General features: G+C 39.2%; 1 protein-coding gene across 1 annotated transcript in view; it reads left to right on the forward strand.

Moving 5' to 3' along the window:
- The window catches only part of CCDC186 (coiled-coil domain containing 186), a 45,746-nt gene extending 34,975 nt beyond the window's left edge, over window positions 1–10,771 (forward strand). Inside the window, exons 13-16 of the mRNA XM_012772416.2 lie at window positions 1,101–1,181; window positions 2,954–3,164; window positions 5,489–5,708; window positions 6,628–10,771. Of these exons, the coding sequence (XP_012627870.1) occupies window positions 1,101–1,181; window positions 2,954–3,164; window positions 5,489–5,708; window positions 6,628–6,711 (596 nt within the window). The 3' untranslated portion in view covers window positions 6,712–10,771. The remainder of the gene's footprint in view (window positions 1–1,100; window positions 1,182–2,953; window positions 3,165–5,488; window positions 5,709–6,627) is intronic.
- Window positions 10,772–18,557: the final 7,786 nt, after the last annotated feature.

Consider the following 18,557-nt stretch of genomic DNA (forward strand, 5'->3'; position numbering starts at 1 on the left):
GTGCAGCCTCTAGGGTACCTGTGCTCTAGATGCAGAGCTCTAACTTAGAGATTGTTGATATCTAATCCTTCATGTGGGTCTCAGGAAACAGACCCTGAAAGGTTATAAATTAGCCAAACACAACAATTGACAACTAAAACTGGAACCCACATTTCTTTCATTTAAAAATTCATGTAATTGTTGGGTGTCTGTGCCAATGTGCTCAGGATACAAAGATGAATCAGATGTATTCTGACTTTCTATTCTCTACTCTTCCTACTGCTCTGTGTTAAAGTAGGGTGAGATATAGTAATAAGATAAAAGAGATTTAGTATTTACTTCATATGAATATATTTAGATATTTGCCATAGAATTTACTTCACATGACTATATTCAGATATTTGCCATAGAATTTAGTTTGTTTTTATAGATGTAATTAAAGGGAAATTTGCGGGAAATTTCTAGTATTGTAAGGACTCTAAAAGTTAAAAGTTCAGTATATTAATAATTAATTATGTGATGATAGTACCAGTTACCATAGTTTTGTTTCAATATATTTGTATTCGACCTGTATATTTCCAAATGTCATTTTATATGAATGTTACAGCTGCGGTCCCCAACCCCTGGGCTGTGGACTGGTACTGGTCTGTGGCCTGTTAGGAACCAGGAACCCCCTCCTAGCCCACCCCCACGCCCCCCACCACCGTGGAAAAATTATCTTCCATGAAATCAGTACCTGGTGCCCAAAACGTTAGGGACTGCTGAGTTATGCCTGAAATTTAGGCTTGAGACTAGCAGCAAAGAAGCCATCAAGGGTGAGCTGCGGGAGAGCAAAGCTTTGTGTGTATTTGCAGCCACTCCCCAACATTTGCATCACTGCCTGAACTCCTGCTCCTCCTCCCTCTCCCCCCACCACCCATGGAAAATTTGTCTTCCATGAAACTGGTCCCTGCTACCAGAAAGGTTGGGGACTGCTGACCTATAGTCCTCTAAAGTATGTATTTAGTAACTTTCTCTTATCTGCGCCATTTTTGACTAGGTGATTTTTAGCAATTAAAATCAGAGATGGTGGGGGCAAGTGGTCATGATTTTCACAAGTTATCCATTTCTTTTTCTTACAGCACGGAGAAAATTAGATCAGGTTGAGAATGGAAGCTATGATAAAGAAGTCAGCAGCATGGGAAGTCGTTCTAGTTCATCAGGTAAAAAACTAATAGCTTTAGTTGTTATTTAATGATTGATTATAAAAATAAAAAGCATTTTTTGTTTTAAAAAGTGTTGATATGCTTTGTTTCCTTTTGAAGTATAAAAAGTGGTGGTTATTTGAACTATAAAAAGTAGTGATTATGTGTAATTATATTGTAAAAAGTGTTTCTGATTAAATGTTTAAGTTCTGTTTGTCACCCAGGATTGCAGCCTTGTTGTAAGGTTCTGTATGACCTGTCTCTTTTCCTTCTTTTTTCTTACTTGCTGTGGCTTTATTCTTTGCCACAACTTCCATTTTCTTAAATTCAAATTTGTATCCATCAATATAGAGAGATTTGGTGTAGTATAGTGTCTTTTACTTGTATATTACTTTTAATACCTGAGAACTAATAAAATGGTCATTATATATCAGATTAAATATCAGTGTATTTATCATTTTTTGAAATGCCAAGAACCATGCTAAACATATCATTTACTCTGCAGAACAGCCATGTGAAGTAAGTATTATAATTCAGTTCCCACTTACAAATAAAGACACCAAGATTTAGAGAGGTTACATGATTTACCCAAAATCTATAGTGACAGAACTCTCTGACTTCAGTCGTTGCTTGCCACTACACATACTGCCCCCCACGAGTTGCACGTTAGGGGGGGAAAACATCAACTGTTAAAATAGTGGGAAAAAGGCCGGGCGCGGTGGCTCACGCCTGTAATCCTAGCTCTCTGGGAGGCCGAGGCGGGCGGATTGCTCGAGGTCAGGAGTTCGAAACTAGCCTGAGCAAGAGCGAGACCCCGTCTCTACTATAAATAGAAATTAATTGGCCAACTAAAATATATATAGAAAAAATTAGCCGGGCGTGGTGGCACATGCCTGTAGTCCCAGCTACTCGGGAGGCTGAGACAGAAGGATCGCTCGAGCCCAGGAGTTTGAGGTTGCTGTGAGCTAGGCTGACGCCACGGCACTCACACTAGCCTGGGCAACAAAGCAAGACTCTGTCTCAAAAAAAAAAAAAAAAAAAAAAAAAAATAGTGGGAAAAAATGTGTAGAAGAAAGAACATGGATTTGAAATTGCAGTATGTATTTATATCCCAGCCCAGCCACTTATTAGTTATATAACACTGGATAAGATACATTACATATCTGTAATCTTTAAAATGGGATTGGGAAAAAAACATATCTTTGTAGGGTAAAGAGGATCAGAAATTCTTCTCACTGGTATGGGTAAAAATAATGTCTAAACTTAACATAGTGCTTACAATATGCAGTGCTAAGTGCTTCACACATATTAACTCATTTAAATGAGGATAACAATCCTATGAGGTATATAATATTACTATTTCCATTTTAAGATGAAGTAAAGGCACAGAGCCTTAAATAACTTGTCCGAAGTGACATAATAGTAAGTGGAGAAGTGGGGTTTGAATGTAAGTAGGATGGCTCCAGAGCTTAACCTGCTATGTTCTGTCCTCTCTTTCTCTCTCATATACTTCCCTTCTTCTCCTCCCTCTCTCTGTTCTTTCTATTCTTTTATAGTTTAATTTTAGTATCAGTTTAACCGTTTTATTCTGGCTTTTTCTTAAGAGATGTAATAGACCCTTTTGGTACTTCTGTCATCAGTATATTCAGAAGTAAGAACTCAGACCACATGTGACCTATGTTGTGTGTCACTGTCAGAGTGAATATTTGAAAATGATGCTGGAATAAATAATAGATGAGAGAGGACTCTAGACTAAACACAATATCTAAACTGATTTTTTTTTTATTCAGGGTCCCTTAATGCTCGAAGCAGTGCCGAAGATCGATCTCCAGAAAATACCGGGTCATCAGTAGCTGTGGATAACTTTCCAGAAGTAGACAAGGCCATGTTGATTGAGAGGATAGTGAGGCTACAGAAAGCACATGCCCGGAAAAATGAAAAGATCGAATTTATGGAAGACCACATCAAACAATTGGTGGAAGAAATTAGGAAAAAAACAAAGTATGTATTATTAGCATAATCTGTATTCAAAATACCTCTAATCATATGGTAAAGTTACTACTTTCAAAATCGATCATATCAAAAAATAATTCTTCCCAGTCAGTGTTCTATTCTAGGTTTTTAAGAATACAAAGATGAGGCCGGGCGCAGTGGCTCACGCCTGTAATCCTAGCACTCTGGGAGGCCGAGGCGGGCGGATTGCTCAAGGTCAGGAGTTCGAAACCAGCCTGAGCGAGACCCCGTCTCTACTAAAAATAGAAAGAAATTAATTGACCAACTAAAAGTATATATACAAAAAAAATTAGCCAGGCATGGTAGTGCATGCCTGTAGTCCCAGCTACTCGGGAGGCTGAGGCAGGAGGATCGCTTGAGCCCAGGAGTTTGAGGTTGCTGTGAGCTAGGCTGACACCACGGCACTCACTTTAGCCTGGGCAACAAAAGTGAGACTCTGTCTCAAAAAAAAAAAAAAAAAAAAAAAAAAAGAATACAAAGATGAAAGAAAATTCTATCACCTTAGAGGTCTTTCTTTTAAAGTAATATTGAGTTCAGTAGATATTAATTTTAAGATACTAAAATGCCTTTGGATTTAAGAAAGATATGCTGTACTTTTTATTTTCACAGCCATGGCTCTAAAAGATACATGTGGGGTTATGGATTGCTTTTCCTGTTGAGTAGGCCACAGTCAGGTAATTTATTGTGCACCTGCTAGTACAAGGCATGATGCCTGTGGCTTAACAATATCTCACTGATTCCTTACAACTACTCAGAGAGTGAGTTCTCTGATTATACAGATAAGTTAACTAGGGCTCAGGTCAAACCACTAAATGTCCCAGGATTACCACTCATCCTGTAAGTCTGCAGTCCCCAAGCCCCAGAGACTGGTCCATGGCCTGTTAGGGACCAGGCTAGGCCACAGAGCTGCCACCACACCCCTGCTATCTGTGGAAAAATTATCTTCTAGGAAACCTGTCTCTGGTGCCAAAAAGGTTGGGGACTGCTGCTGTAAGTGACAGACCTACAGCTAGAGATCCAAACACTGCTCTGACTACATCTAGAGCTGTGGTGTGCCAATTTCCTCTCACAAATACTGTGTAGTTGTTATTTTTATATTGCACTTTTTCCCCCCTCTGTACATGCCTTTTATTATTTATGTAATACAATATGGCATCAATGCTGAATGACATGATTATGTGCGATACATAAATATGAACTATCTGCAGGTCTAACTGAGAACTAAAGTATGTAAAATTAAAAGGAAAACTGAATGCTTGAAGAATAAAAATAAAAACTAGGACTGAACACTGCAATAAATCAGAAGTGTGGAGCCTTGTGTACATACTTAACTATTAACATGTAAAAAGAGGCATTACCACAACACTAATCTAACTATATGTATTTGTATATAAAAACATGTCATGAAAACCTCTCCATTATCAAGACAAGCATCAGTGAAATATACTGCCTTTTCTAATTGTTATTGTACATGTTATATGTAATGCAGCCCACGCAATACGCCTAAGAATACTGGAGTACTACACTCAAGTACAATTAATATGATAAAGCAGACTTTGATTTTGAAATAATTTTATACTTTCATAAAAATTTGCCTGTGGCTTTTATTTTATTTATTTATTTATTTAGAGACAAGAGTCTCACTTTGTTGCCCAGGCTAGAGTGAGTGCCATGGCGTCAGCCTTGCTCACAGCAACCTCAAACTCCTGGGCTCAAGGGATCCTCCTGCCTCAGCCTCCCGAGTAGCTGGGACTGCAGACATGTGCCACCATGCCCGGCTAATTTTTTTTGTATCTATATTAGTTGGCCAATTAATTTCTTTCTATTTATAGTAGAGATGGGGTCTCGCTCTTGCTCAAGCTGGTTTGGAACTTCTGACCTCTAGCAATCCGCCCACCTCGGCCTCCCAGAGTGCTAAGATAACAGGCGTGAGCCACTGGTGCCGCCGGCCTGCCTGTGGCTTTTAAAACAGTACAATACAGAGTTCTAAGTTTAATAATAGGAAAATAGAAAACATTATTAGAAATTGGAGTAATAAAGAAATTGCTCAAATATTTTGATTTAAGTAATAGGGATAGAAATAGAAAAATAGTATTTATATATCTTTAAATACCATGGTAGAACAAAAATGGAATAGTTTAAGGAAAACCTGAAAAAGCAAAATTCCTTTCTTTTCTGATATAGTTAGGTTTTTAACCTAATAGTATTTATTTTATGCTAATCGTCTTTATGTTTATGATTAATTAACTCTTGCAAATTCCAGTGTTTTTAATTGGCAGGTATACAATTGATAGTGTCATTTTGTTTTGCAGAATAATTCAGAGTTACATTTTACGGGAAGAGTCGGGCACACTTTCTTCAGAGGCATCGGATTATAACAAAGTCCATTTAAGTAAACGGGGTGGCATCATGGCATCTTTATATACATCCCATCCAGCTGATAGCGGATTAACATTGGAACTCTCTTTAGAGATCAACCGAAAATTACAGGCTGTTTTGGAAGATACACTACTAAAAAATATTACTTTGAAGGTATTTATTTCTCATTCACTTACCAACCAGTAAACATGGCAAAATGGTGCCTGTATCATCGTCTGACTTAACTGTTAAACGGGCTGTTTCTGTAATGCATGGTAGCTATTTTACCCAGAGATAAAGTTTTAATGTTTTTTTCTCTGTCACCTAGGCTAGAGTGCAGTGGCCCAATTATAGCTTACTGCAACCTCAAACTCTTGAGCTCAAGCAATCCTCCTGCCTCAGGCTCCCAAGTAGCTAGGACTACAGGCATGCGCCACCACACCCAGTTATTTTTTTAAAAATTTTTGTAGAGATGCGTTCTTGCTATGTTCCACATGCTGGACTCAAACTCCTGGGCTCCAGTGATCCTCCTGCCTTGGCCTTTCAAAGCACTGGGATTACAGGCATGAGCCACTGCACCTGGCCTGAAAAGTACAATTTTTTAAGCTAGTAAGAAAAGATGAAGAAATAGCAAAAATCAGCCATTTGATAAACACTAAGATGAGTTATTTACTTTGCAATACATGGCCTTTGACGTACACTTAGTTATAGTTAATTGCTAAATTTTTTAAGATTGTGGCATTTCCAATGTATTTTCCAGGTTTATTTTATTTTTTTCAGTTATTATCTGACCCAGCTATTTTATTTTTGCTGTGTTTGGGCCTTGATAGTAATGGGTTTAAAAACTAATTTTTAAATCTAGTAAGTAATCCTGTACTAAAAATTGCCGTAGCTTCAGTAGAAAGATTGACTATGACTGTGAAATGGACAAGACTGCTTTACTAAAAACTTGTGTGCCTAGTTTATCGCACTTGGCATTTAGGACTAATCACTCTTTCAGTTTCAAAATTTAGGCAAAAATAGTTCAAACTGAGTCTTTCTATTTGTTATACTTAGTAGTTCTGTTTTTCTCTTTTTCCTCCAATTTTTAAAGGAAAATCTACAAACGCTTGGAACAGAAATAGAACGTCTTATTAAACATCAGCATGAACTAGAACAGAGGACAAAGAAAACCTAACACAAAGCTCTTGCTCAGTAAACAAACAAAAACCACATAGGGGCAGGTGCCACTGACCAGTATTGTTGGAAACTTTTCCCTGCTTTGTGTGTCAGCCAGTAAAAAATTTGTTTTGCTTCATCTGTACAAAAAAAGCATCCTTTTACAATATGAATGCATTGCTATGTATACTGTAAGAGTGTAAGCTTTGATGAAAGTTGTTTTTGTATGGTACAGTACAGTAGCCTGTCATTGAATCTAAACAGCTTAATTGGCTCATAGTTGTATAAAATGCTGAACATGACTACAAGGGCTTTTAAAAGAAAAACTTTGTCCATATTTCTTCTCTTTAAAATAGAGAATGTCAAAAATGATTCAGGTTTTAAAAAGAATGCGTGAAAAGACAGGTGTTAATCATTCAGTACTATGCTGTTTCCCCAACATCAAGAAAACTAAAGAAATGATAACAATTTGTGTTTTGACATTCCATTGTAACATTTGGTTGTGTTTTAGGGATGCATATGATTACTTAAATATTTTAATTTCAATTTTAATGAAAATTATACCTAATAGGAAAGCTAGCTATTGGTAACTAGCAATGATTAGGCATTATATGCCTCTGTCAGGTTTCCTTATCTATGTTAGGTACATTTTTTCAGATTCGGATTGTTTGAGTTAATAGTTGAATTTTTTAAATCTTTAGTTACTTAAAATATGATTGTAAATTACATGTTCATTTAGACAATTCCTGTGGACTTCAGTTATATTTTAAAATGTGAAATGGAACTAATCATTAGAACAGAGAGATGAATAATTCTTTGAAACTGAAATACTTTAGTTTTATTGATATTGTGTAAAGATAAATGTAATAGTGTTTTAAGATATTTATGAAGATCTATTTCCCAAGAGAAATCAGCATATGGCACTATTAACCATTGAGCACCATTCTTTACTATTGATAGAAATAATTATGTATTATAGTGGAGTGATCATACAGTTCCCCTAAATGTGATGTTTTGGTATATTTATTTAAAACACAAAATAATTATATCTCTGTAACCAAAGGAATTTTAGAGCCAAATTTTTGTGTCTTGTTGGATTTTTGCAGTATTTATTTAAGATATACACTTAAATGTTGCCAGCCATAGTATCAATATTTTTATGTCATTGAATGTTTTCTCACCTCTTATAATTTCTGAGTATGATTTTTTATATTTCATTATGTTCAAATCATTACTATAATAAGATACCTTGGCTCATGTGCAGATATTGCAGCAGATCTCATTTTTATTTTGAATTTTTACATAATTTTTTCTCCCCTTTAGCAAATTAAGCTTTGGGATAATGGATTAAAAGCCTTCGAAGAATTGTGTGGGCTCTAAAAGTTGGGCTTATGGTGGCAATGTCCTTTTAATGTGTTTAAACATTTTTTTTTAAATCAACTTAACATTGTTTTAAAAGGTAATTTACTAAGGGTTTGGTGATTTAATGTAGTGTCTTATTTTTTCTATATATTAAGTTAGATGTTGTCAGCCAAAAACAAATACCATCTTTTCACTTCAAAATGAAAATACATTCAAAGACATTTTATTTTTAAAATAGTTGTAAAAAATATTGGTCTTACCATAATATGTCTTGCTCTTTTTTATTTATTTATTTTTTTTTTTTATTTTTTTTTTTTTTTGAGACAGAGTCTCGCTTTGTTGCCCAGGCTAGAGTGAGTGCCGTGGCGTCAGCCTAGCTCACAGCAACCTCAAACTCCTGGGCTCGAGTGATCCTTCTGCCTCAGCCTCCCGGGTAGCTGGGACTACAGGCATGCGCCACCATGCCCGGCTAATTTTTTTTTATATATATATCAGTTGGCCAATTAATTTCTTTCTATTTATAGTAGAGACGGGGTCTCGCTCTTGCTCAGGCTGGTTTTGAACTCCTGACCTTGAGCAATCCGCCCGCCTCGGCCTCCCAAGAGCTAGGATTACAGGCGTGAGCCACAGCGCCCGGCCTCTTTTTTATTAATAATAATTTATCAAGATAAAATACAAGAGAAAGTGTAAACAATCTGAATTATTTTTCCATTTGTTTCTAAATATACTAAACACTCCTAAAGACTACTTAGAGTAGGCAACATACCTAACTTTTTCTGGTTTCTTACATGATACAGATTCATAAAATAAAATATTTATTTTTTCTCAAGGCAGAAAGTGTATAATGGAGACCAAACAGTGATCAAATTCATAGTGTGTTATGCCTATACACTTTAAAGTAAATGTATATACATTTACTACAGACAAAAATGGGACATTCTAGTGTCAATATTTGTGTCATCATCTACTTAATAGTGAAGCAATTTTAGAAGAAAACTATCAAAAACCATATTTTGACTATGTTGTTACCTTTTTTCCCCATAAATTCTGAAGAAAATGCCTCATTTTCCTTTTGTTCTTCAGTATCTACTACATCTTTTTGTATATGGATCAGTACTGAGCAAAGTAAAATGTGCATATATCAGAGATACGTATCTAGACTGATTCACAAACAGCTCTGGATATGAGGATCTGAAGGGCCTTCTGCCTTTTACTCTATTGGTATGGAGAGAAGACTGGGGTGTCTGGAAAAGGAAGAATTGTCTAGATACTCCTGGCATCTGGAGGGTTTTATATGTTTATTATTAATTGTACACATTAAAGACTGTTTTGATTAGTTAGCAATATTTTGGTATCTTTGAGCAGGAAATTATTTTTGTGTATGTGTACACTTCACTGAGTTTTAATTTTAAATCAAATAGTTGCTGTGACTCCCTTTTTCCCCTACTACTTCAGACTTTTAGCCTGTTCAGTTTTAAAGATTGAAAATGATGAGTTTGGACAGAAGAATGAATTTGAACTTGGATGATGGCTTTTTGGTTTTTTGTTTTTATTTTCTGCATAACCATTTAAAGCTATTCAGCTTGAAATTAAATTTTATCAGGCTACCAACATGTCATTTATTCATTGAATAAATACATTTATTGAAAACTTATACTGTTTTATAGGCACCATACAGGGTATTGTGATTGTGTTAGTGAGCAGACCAGATGGGAAAGTTCTGTCCTCATGGAGCTCATGATCTTAATAAAAATAGCTGAGAGGCAGTAGCAGCAGGTCTTGGGCCTCTGTGGCTCATAACCAGCCCCTCAAAACTGAGCTGAAAAGAGAGTTAATCTACTTTTACAAGTACATGGCCCAGAAATCATACCCTGGCATGAAGCTTTGGAAAACTGAATCTTTGCTGAGGTATGCTGAGAGCAAATTGCTGTTCTCATGGTGGCTCTGCACATTTCCTAACTTTTGTCACAATTTGATGTTTATTCTTTAAGAAAAAGGAAAAATTCCAAAAATGATAAAATGGCGTTAGATTTTTACCATTTTAGTAAATTATTAATGCCTAATTGATGCTAGGAATGATGAATCTAATCATGTCGTCATGCATGTTTCTAAACTTTGTTTTGCAATATATTATTGTCTAAAAATTTTTACATGCAAATTTAGACCAAGATATATTAGAAGGAAAAAAATTGGAAACCGTTAATACTATGTTATATATGCTACCCTGGTAAAAATGTTTTTATAAATCATGTTGTCATCCATGCTTTGTTAATGTTGACTCCCGTAGCCTATTTTTCAATAACTTTTTTTTTAAAGCAAGTTTTTTTACACTAAGATTGTTAATTTTTAACTAACACCAGTTGGTGGCACTAAAAACCTGAACTTTTTCAAGGATGAACAAGAGAAATAATTGATAAAGTATCCAAATATGAGGAATCTTCAGGAAAACAAATGAAAAATATAATTGTATATAAAAGATGTATTTTTCTTCTGGAATGGAATTCTTTTTAAAAATGCATATGGCTGTCCATTTTGACTGCAGTGATGAAACTTGTTTATCTTCCGGAGGGCATATATATATGTGTGTGTGTGTGCACTGTACAGATAATCTTTAATTTGATTACACTGTTCATTTTGTAAATATGTTTCTGTATAAAATGAAGCTTTTCAAGAGAATTCTATGTATATATTGTACTTATTAAATAGGTAATGCCTGTTTACCAAGTTGTATTTTAATGGCATCTTTAATTATTTGTTTACATTCACATCCTAAACAGATTCTCCAGACTTTTGGCAAGGCTAATTCAAATTGCTTGAAGTTTCTTTTTTAATCTAGCCTGGGAATCTTTGCTTTCCATATTTGTCTCTATTCTATCAATACAATTAGAAGTCAATGAACAATTGTATGTAAGCAGATTAAGTTGAATGCCAGGTTGTATTTTAAATTTTTGTTTAAATTATTGATAGTAAAACTTGTTACAAGAGGCTAATCCAGGGTTGGGCATGGTGGCTCACGCCTATAATCCTAGCACTCTGGGAAGCTGAGGCAGGAGGATCAATTAAGGCCAAGAGTTTGAGACCAGCCTGAGCAAGAGTGAGACCCCATCTCTACAAAAAATGCAAAAATTAGCAAAGCAAGGTGGTGCTTTACACACCTGTAGTCCCAGCTAATCTGGAGGCTGAGGCAGGAGAATCGCTTGAGCCCAGGAGTTTGAGGTTGCAGTGATCTGTGATGATGCCACTGTACCCTAGCCCAGGTGACAGAGCAAGACTGTCTCAAAAAAAAGGCTAAGCCTATAGGTATGTGAAAATTTCTAATTGAATTTGATGAGCCAGTGATGTATTCAGATGTTCCATAAAACTATGGAACTTGTCCAAGTTATCTGGCTTTAATATAGAATTAAATATATTCAATAAGGAGATACAAAATGACAATCATTTTAATGTGTGTGATGGGATATGTTGTATCACAAGGTGTGGGGTCCCATTTCTCTGACAGTTCTAGTACACTTAAATTATGCCATGTAACTTAATGAGTTCACTACTGGAAAGGATCCCCTGAAATTAGGACCTGTAGAATAAAGGTAAAATTAATAGAGAAAGTTTTCTGGACATCCTTAGTAGTCTGCTTTCAGTAGCCTGTAAATTTGTTTGCAAGAGAAAGGAATATTTAGGGGAAGAGGGTAAATTGAGGAGCTATTGGCTTGTGGTTCTTAACTTAGGTCCATGTAGCAGGAGAATAGTGACTTGAACTGGAGGTGGTAATTATGAACAGAGGCTTTAATAGCTCCTTTATATTAACTATGCCCAAGTACCATACAGGTGGTCAGTGTGACCTGAAGTCATCAGATTGGAAGGCCATTCTGATTGAACTTATATCCAAGTCTGTTTTTTCTTAATAAAGTCAGCTTAAATTAATGCAGAATGAGTGCCTGCTCTTTCAGGACTGGCAACTCAGGAGGGCTCCTCTGTGCCTGACCAAAGCTAATGCACTCTAAGAACTATGTGACCAGACTTGGTGTTTCTGCCCCTGTAGAAATGCTCTATTAATTATTAATTCCTAACTTACATTTAAGAGACTTGATTCTTATTTAAAAAAAAAGTCAAGGTGGAGGAAAGTATATATTTAAGAAGTATTTTATTTCTGAGGAATTTCTAGCTTTGGGGGGGGCGGTTTGCCCAAATGCCAGACTTTCTGCCAGTCAGACACCCTGCCCCTAACTGCACTCCAAAGGATGTTATTTTCCAGAAAGGAGTCTTTACCATCTAACCAGGTACAAAAATAGTTCTGTTGAAAGTTCAGGATCCACTGAAGTAAAGAACCCGGCTTGTCAATGGTCAACTTGTAGTTACAGTAACTCAGGAAATACATTAAATACTAGAGTTTCTACATCATGCATTTCACTGTGCAGTTTTTGTTTATTTTTAATAACTAACAGCCCAAGGACAAGAAGGGGGGGGGTTTTCAGCACTCTCCCACTTTGCTTGTCCCAAGAAATACCAGTTAGACCTGCCATGCTACCTGATGCTTTTTAGTCCCCCCCCCCCCCCGCCCCCACTAGGGAAGACAATGTCAACACTCCCAGCCCCATGGCCCTTGCTGTAGCTCTGGAGATGCGGGCTGGCCCCTCCATGGGAGACAGGCGTTCGGTGTCTTGGTTCTGCTCCCACTAGAGGCCCCGGTAGATCCCATCTCTTCCCCTCAAACCAAGTCCCTGAATGTCCATGCCAACATGAATAGTTTGGGCTCTGAACTAGCTTGTTCCTAAATATTTTGTTTTTGTGTTACTTTGCAACCAGGGTGGAGGGGACTGGATTTTAGGGAGAGCTTGCTGGGAGAAGCTAGAACTTTGGGGTATTTATCTTTCCAGAACTCCTCCTTTAGAAAAAATACAGATATGTGAAGCTGGTACATCTCTAGGTTGACTTATAAAAAGGTACAAAGTGACATTGGGAATCACCACGGAACATCCCCCATGAAACACGTTACCCCAGCCCAAGGGCTGCCTGTCATACCTATGTGGCAAATAGTCCGTAGCACACGTAAGCCTGTCTGTCTGTAAGATGGAGCTCTTCTATCACCTAAATTGGAATTTGACAAATGTGACAAGGAATCTTGCTGAACTTTACTCCTTTTCCCTTTCATCGTGTACTCATTTGACTGACCTGGTCAATAAAAGCCACCTCCCCCCCTCCAGGATGATGAAGGAATTGATGAAGGTGGAAACCCTTCATCAGATACAGCCAAACCACCTCGGGACAGTCGAAACGTTCTGGTTGTTGTTTGGGGTAGGTAATGTGTGTTCTGTGGGCATGTGTGTGTTGGTGGATAGGGCAGAAGGTACAGGGAGTTCTGTGGAATGGCTAATGGCTGGTCTAATTTTTTAGAGTATAGTTATGCATTATGTAATTTAAAGTCAACTTTTATGAAAGTTTTTTTTTTAATGAGTCCATCTTAAACGGTCACTCAGAGTATACTGAAATGGTTTTCCAGATTAGTCTCTGTTTTCAGGTGCTCATTAACAGATAAATATGTGGCGTAGGGTATTGTAGTCTGTGGAAGTGAGAAGCACAGACCTTACCAGTTTGGGCAGGGGTGGGTGGGGTAGGGGCGAGGTCAGGGGTTGGAGTGGGGAAAGGACCAAGTTCAAATACAAGTGAGGTCTGGAGGGCCATGGTTCTCTCTTCCTGGGGTTCTGGGTATTTGTTCTCAGCGTAGGAAAAGTAGCTACATCATATATGCATGCATGTAGTTTGTCCTGGGAGGTGCTATTATGTGCTCTGCAAGTTTACACAATGCTATAGTTACTTAGAAAGCAAACTAGCATTTAGGAGCTATTCCGACCAGAAATCAAACACAGCATACTGTGTTGCTTTTGTATTTTAACAATGTTTGTTTTCCCTTTGAAATGATAAATAACACAAATTTAAAAGACAAACCAAGGGAGGGACAGGGAGCGCAGGACCTAGGCTCAGACAACCCTGTGAGATAGGAAGCTGAGGCTTGAAGTAATTTTCCCAGGATCTTTCTGCTAGGGATTTGTTGAACTGGAATTTGAACTGAGCTTTGGGGTTTCTTTCATATCCTCTTAGCCTTCCGAGAGTCAAAAGTTCTAATACCTAAGTGGGGCGAAGTCATATTTAGATACCTTTGCATTAATACGGTTTTAACAAAAAGATCAATAAGCTATCAGTTTAAAGAAAATGTGCAGACGTGCTTCTTTTGTCTTTTGACTGAGCTTTTACTCTAACTGCAGTCAGAGAAAAAGAGAAATATAATCAGTCATTTTGTTCCCTCTTAACTCTGCACAGGTTTGGTGGGGGGATCGCAGTGAGTTAACATTATAATTTTCTTGACGGTTGGGCAGTGAATATGTTCTCCTTAAGCATTTAAATTCCCTGTGGGGACACTGCCCTGCGCTCTGCCCGGACGGCTATGACAGGGACTCCCTTTCCTGCCCCGTCTCCATCTAAGACAACCAGAGAGCAAAACGCTCTGGACTTGGATTTGTGAGACCCCACCTTGCCGCTTACTGTGAAACCTCAGACAAGTCACTTTACCTCTTTGAGCTTTAGTTTTCTCATCTGTGAAATGGGGGTGATAAAAAGCCTCCCTCTCCGAGTGGTTCTGTGGCAGGAATAGGCTCAGGTATGGGAAAAACTTTGAAAAGTACAAAGCTCTGCAATGTGGACATATTATTAAGCTAAATCTTCAAATATCTTTTAAAAAATCGGGTTTTTTTTAATACTAAAAATGTTGAAGGATGCACATCTGTGTGTACTATAAAAGATGTTGCTTTAATAGCATAACCTTTACAACAAAGTGAAAGAATATTGTGTGTCCATTCATGCATACACTTAAAAAGTTCTGAATGGAGACATATCAAGACTCACTGGTTTTTCCTGAGGAATGGTGGACTTTCACATTTTACTTTATATTCTTCTGGTTTTGAAAGCGTTTTCAGTATGTACTATTTTTGCTCTAGTTAACTTTTCCAATTTTAGGAGTCCTGTCGCATGCCTGGCGCTACAGGGATGTGACGGGGCAGAGCATGGGAACGGTATGTGCATGTGCATATCTATTGTCTGAAAAGATCCTATTGTTCCATGTTGGGATTCCCTTGGAAGAGACTGAGTTTGGAAAGAGGTAGGAGAAGGTGATGTGTTTTGCCAGATGGACAAGCAGCACCCCCTGAGGAGATCTGTAACCCAATTTTAGTTTCAGACCTTGGTTTGACTTTGCAACAGCCACCTAGAGACACCTGCAGCCTAATCCCATTTCTGCAAGAGGATTCGTGGGTGCAGTAGCTGTGCCGGGACAATAGATACAGCGGAAGGATGAAAGCACCTTGTGTACGCGCCACTCGTTTTCAACCCAACCCCGTCCCCTCGCGCACAACCACACTGGGTCAGCAGGGCAAGTGTTCAGATGGCTGGAGCTTTGTTTGTTTGTTTTTTGAGACTGAGTCTACACTCTGTTGCCCGGGCTAGAGTGCCGTGGCGTCAGCCTAGCTCACAGCAACCTCAAACTCCTGGGCTCAAGCGATCCTCCTGTCTCAGCCCCGAGGGTGCTGGGACTACAGGCATATGCCACCATGCCCAGCTAATTTTATTCTATTTTTAGTAGAGACGGGAGTCTCACTCTTGCTCAGGCTGGTCTCAAACTCCTGACCTCAAGCGATCCTCCCACCTTAGCCTCCCAGAGTGCTAAGATTGCAGGCGTGAGCCACTGTGCCCTGCCTGGAGCTTTTAAATTAATAATTGATTGACATTCTCACATAGCTCCTGTCCTGAGGGCCTGGTTCTATTGTACAGATACGGTGGGTGGTTACCCCTTTGTAGGACTGGAGAAGAAAAGGGAGAAAACACACTATAGGGACTGGGATTTTTACTAATTCCAACAGAAGGGAAATGTCCGTGTGAATTGCATCTGCAGCCTCCCTTGGTTAAGGAGGTCTGGACCTTTGGACCCCAGCCGCCCTTTGCTTGGTACGCAAGCAAGTCGTGCGCTGTCAAGATGCCACACCCGCTACCCACCACGGGCTTGTCGCTCAGTGCCTTAGATTTAATAAAGCCTCAGCGTCGACAGCTTGCTTAGGTTCTGTGGTGCTTCCAAAGCAATGTAAATGACACAGGCATTGCTCCTGACTCAAAAGACCTGTGTTTTGGTAGAGCTTAGCCTCATTGCTGCCTCTCAGGCTGGACCACTGTGCATAACAAGATACACATGTGAAATGCTTTTTCCGTTCTTTTCTAGATTTTTCTGCCTGCTTTTGGATTAATCAAGTATTTTATATAATTCAATTATATTTCCACTGTGGATGATGAGTTATGCCTCTTTTTAAAATGTTGTAGTAGTTGCCCCGAGTTTACAAAATAACATGAAAACACTTCCTATATCTTTGAGCTGTCGTGGTGCAGGGGCTAATCATTTGTGACAGACTCAAATTGACTTCGTGTATTACTTAAATAAGCAAGCACCTTTTCTAGGTTTTCTTCTGCTTGCTTTTGAGTTGAATCACAAGCAGCAAAGGCCAACAGGCCCCGTAGACCATTCTCAGAGATGAAACAGCCCTTCGAAAGAGAACATCTAGTTCCAGAGTGACCGACCAGACTTCCAGGTTCCACAGACTAGTAAAATTCAGACAACAAAATTCTGAGCTTGCTGACTTCTATTTTTGCTAAGCACGGATCAAAAAGAATTCCCATTTATTATCCCCATACTTTCATAAAAGACAGGATGTTTTAGCACTGAAAGCAAAGGCTGAAAGATTCAACTTTTAAATTTAATGAGTTTAGCTCTACAAAACACGGTGTTTGTTTTTCTTACCTCACTGTAGCCTGGAAGTCAAAAACCCTGACCTGGTCCAACCCCTCATTCTAAGAGGAGGGAAAAGCCCACGGAAGGAAGCGACTTGCTGAGTCACATGGAGCCTTTTCCGGGCTCTGCAGGCACCGATGACCCAGAAGGCACCTGGGACACAGCAGCACCCTTGGGTTCCATAGGTCCTTGGAACCAAATGAGTTGAGGAAGTTCTGCAGATGGAAGGTGTGTTGACTATCAATTTATTGCCTCAAAGCTCCAGATGTCCTCTTCCACATCAGCCCTGTACTAAACTGGAGAATTCCTCCAGGCCTTTCTCCATTAAAGGGGGCATGGTGTTCCGCTTTCTCAGCAGAGGGCAAGGCAGGTACCTGACAGGAGGAAGAGGCTTTCTGAGGTTTCTGGTAGGGGTGAGGTGTCAGCCTTGAGTGTGTGGGAACCTCCAGGGTGTCTGCCCCAGCCCCGGGCCCAGAGCACCAGCCCTCAGCAATCGTCTAGCCTCTGCCTGGTGGTAACCTTTCATTGCCCACTTGACTTGGAAACCAGAGTCCTGGCCTGGCCTACACACAGCTGCTTGTCATACACAGAGTAGCCATTCCCTCTGCAAGTTTCCATGTTGCCCAAGTGCTCTGAAGGCCTCTGCCCTGCTCGTGTCCAGACTGACCTGCCTGCTCTCCAGTGGGCATTCTGGAAGGTAGCCTATTGCTCACCCAGTGGCGACCAGCAGGCCAGCCCGGCCCGCCCGGCCCAGCCAAACCATCCAATATCTCTGCTCATCCAGTGGGCTGAACGCCTTCCAATTTTGTGCTTCCTTGGGTACCCTCCCTCAGCCCTACACACAGTATAGAATTTCCTTATACCTTATAGACACTCCTTTATCATAGTCAACAATTCTTTGTATTGAACTTCAGTTTAACCTACGGTGCAGTTTCTATCTCCCGAATTGGGCCCGGACTGCTACTGACGCTGAGCAAGAAGAGCATTGTACAACTTTCTGAAAAGGTACAAAGGCAAGAGTTTGCTACTTGACATTTAAAAAGCTTGATGTTAAAAAAAATGTAAAAGATTGTGTCTTCTCATCCCATTATATAACAGACTCACCCAACATCATTACGTGCAAGGCACTATGGGAGATAAGACAAGTACGTGACTTGGAACAGGTGGGAGGAGACCCATGCCCTGAGACGGCACTGATGGAGGTGGGGTTTTGGCTGGAAGTAAAAACATGGAAGGAAAAGGAGAGGGGGAAGCCCAGATGGAAGAAATCTCCATGCCTTCTGCTCAGGATGATGCACTTGTCATCGAAGGGGTAATGTGGACCATGTGATGGGAACAGTAGGAACTTGATCTGGATCATGTTCTTGGCACAGAAAGATGGCACCTATTTGGCCATTGCTGACCCTTATCATGTTCAGTAAGAAATGGTAAGACCCGTAGGAATGGAAAGCACCTTAAGAAGCTATCTCATTAGCAGGCAGGCCGTGAACAGCTTTGAGTGTTGCACACAATAAACTGAGTCCTGGCTTTGCCAGAAAAGCTGCTTCAATATATGCCGCAGATCCACAGATCGGGGTCCCATCCACCAGAATGTTGACAATCTGCTCATTGTATTAATACTTCAGGCAAGGGCAACTTTTAAATAGTTTGGGAAATTGTTCTGAAATATTTTTCCCTAAAGG

Source organism: Microcebus murinus, chromosome 14, assembly GCF_040939455.1.
Source record: "Microcebus murinus isolate Inina chromosome 14, M.murinus_Inina_mat1.0, whole genome shotgun sequence".
Classification (NCBI taxonomy): Eukaryota; Metazoa; Chordata; class Mammalia; order Primates; family Cheirogaleidae; genus Microcebus; species Microcebus murinus.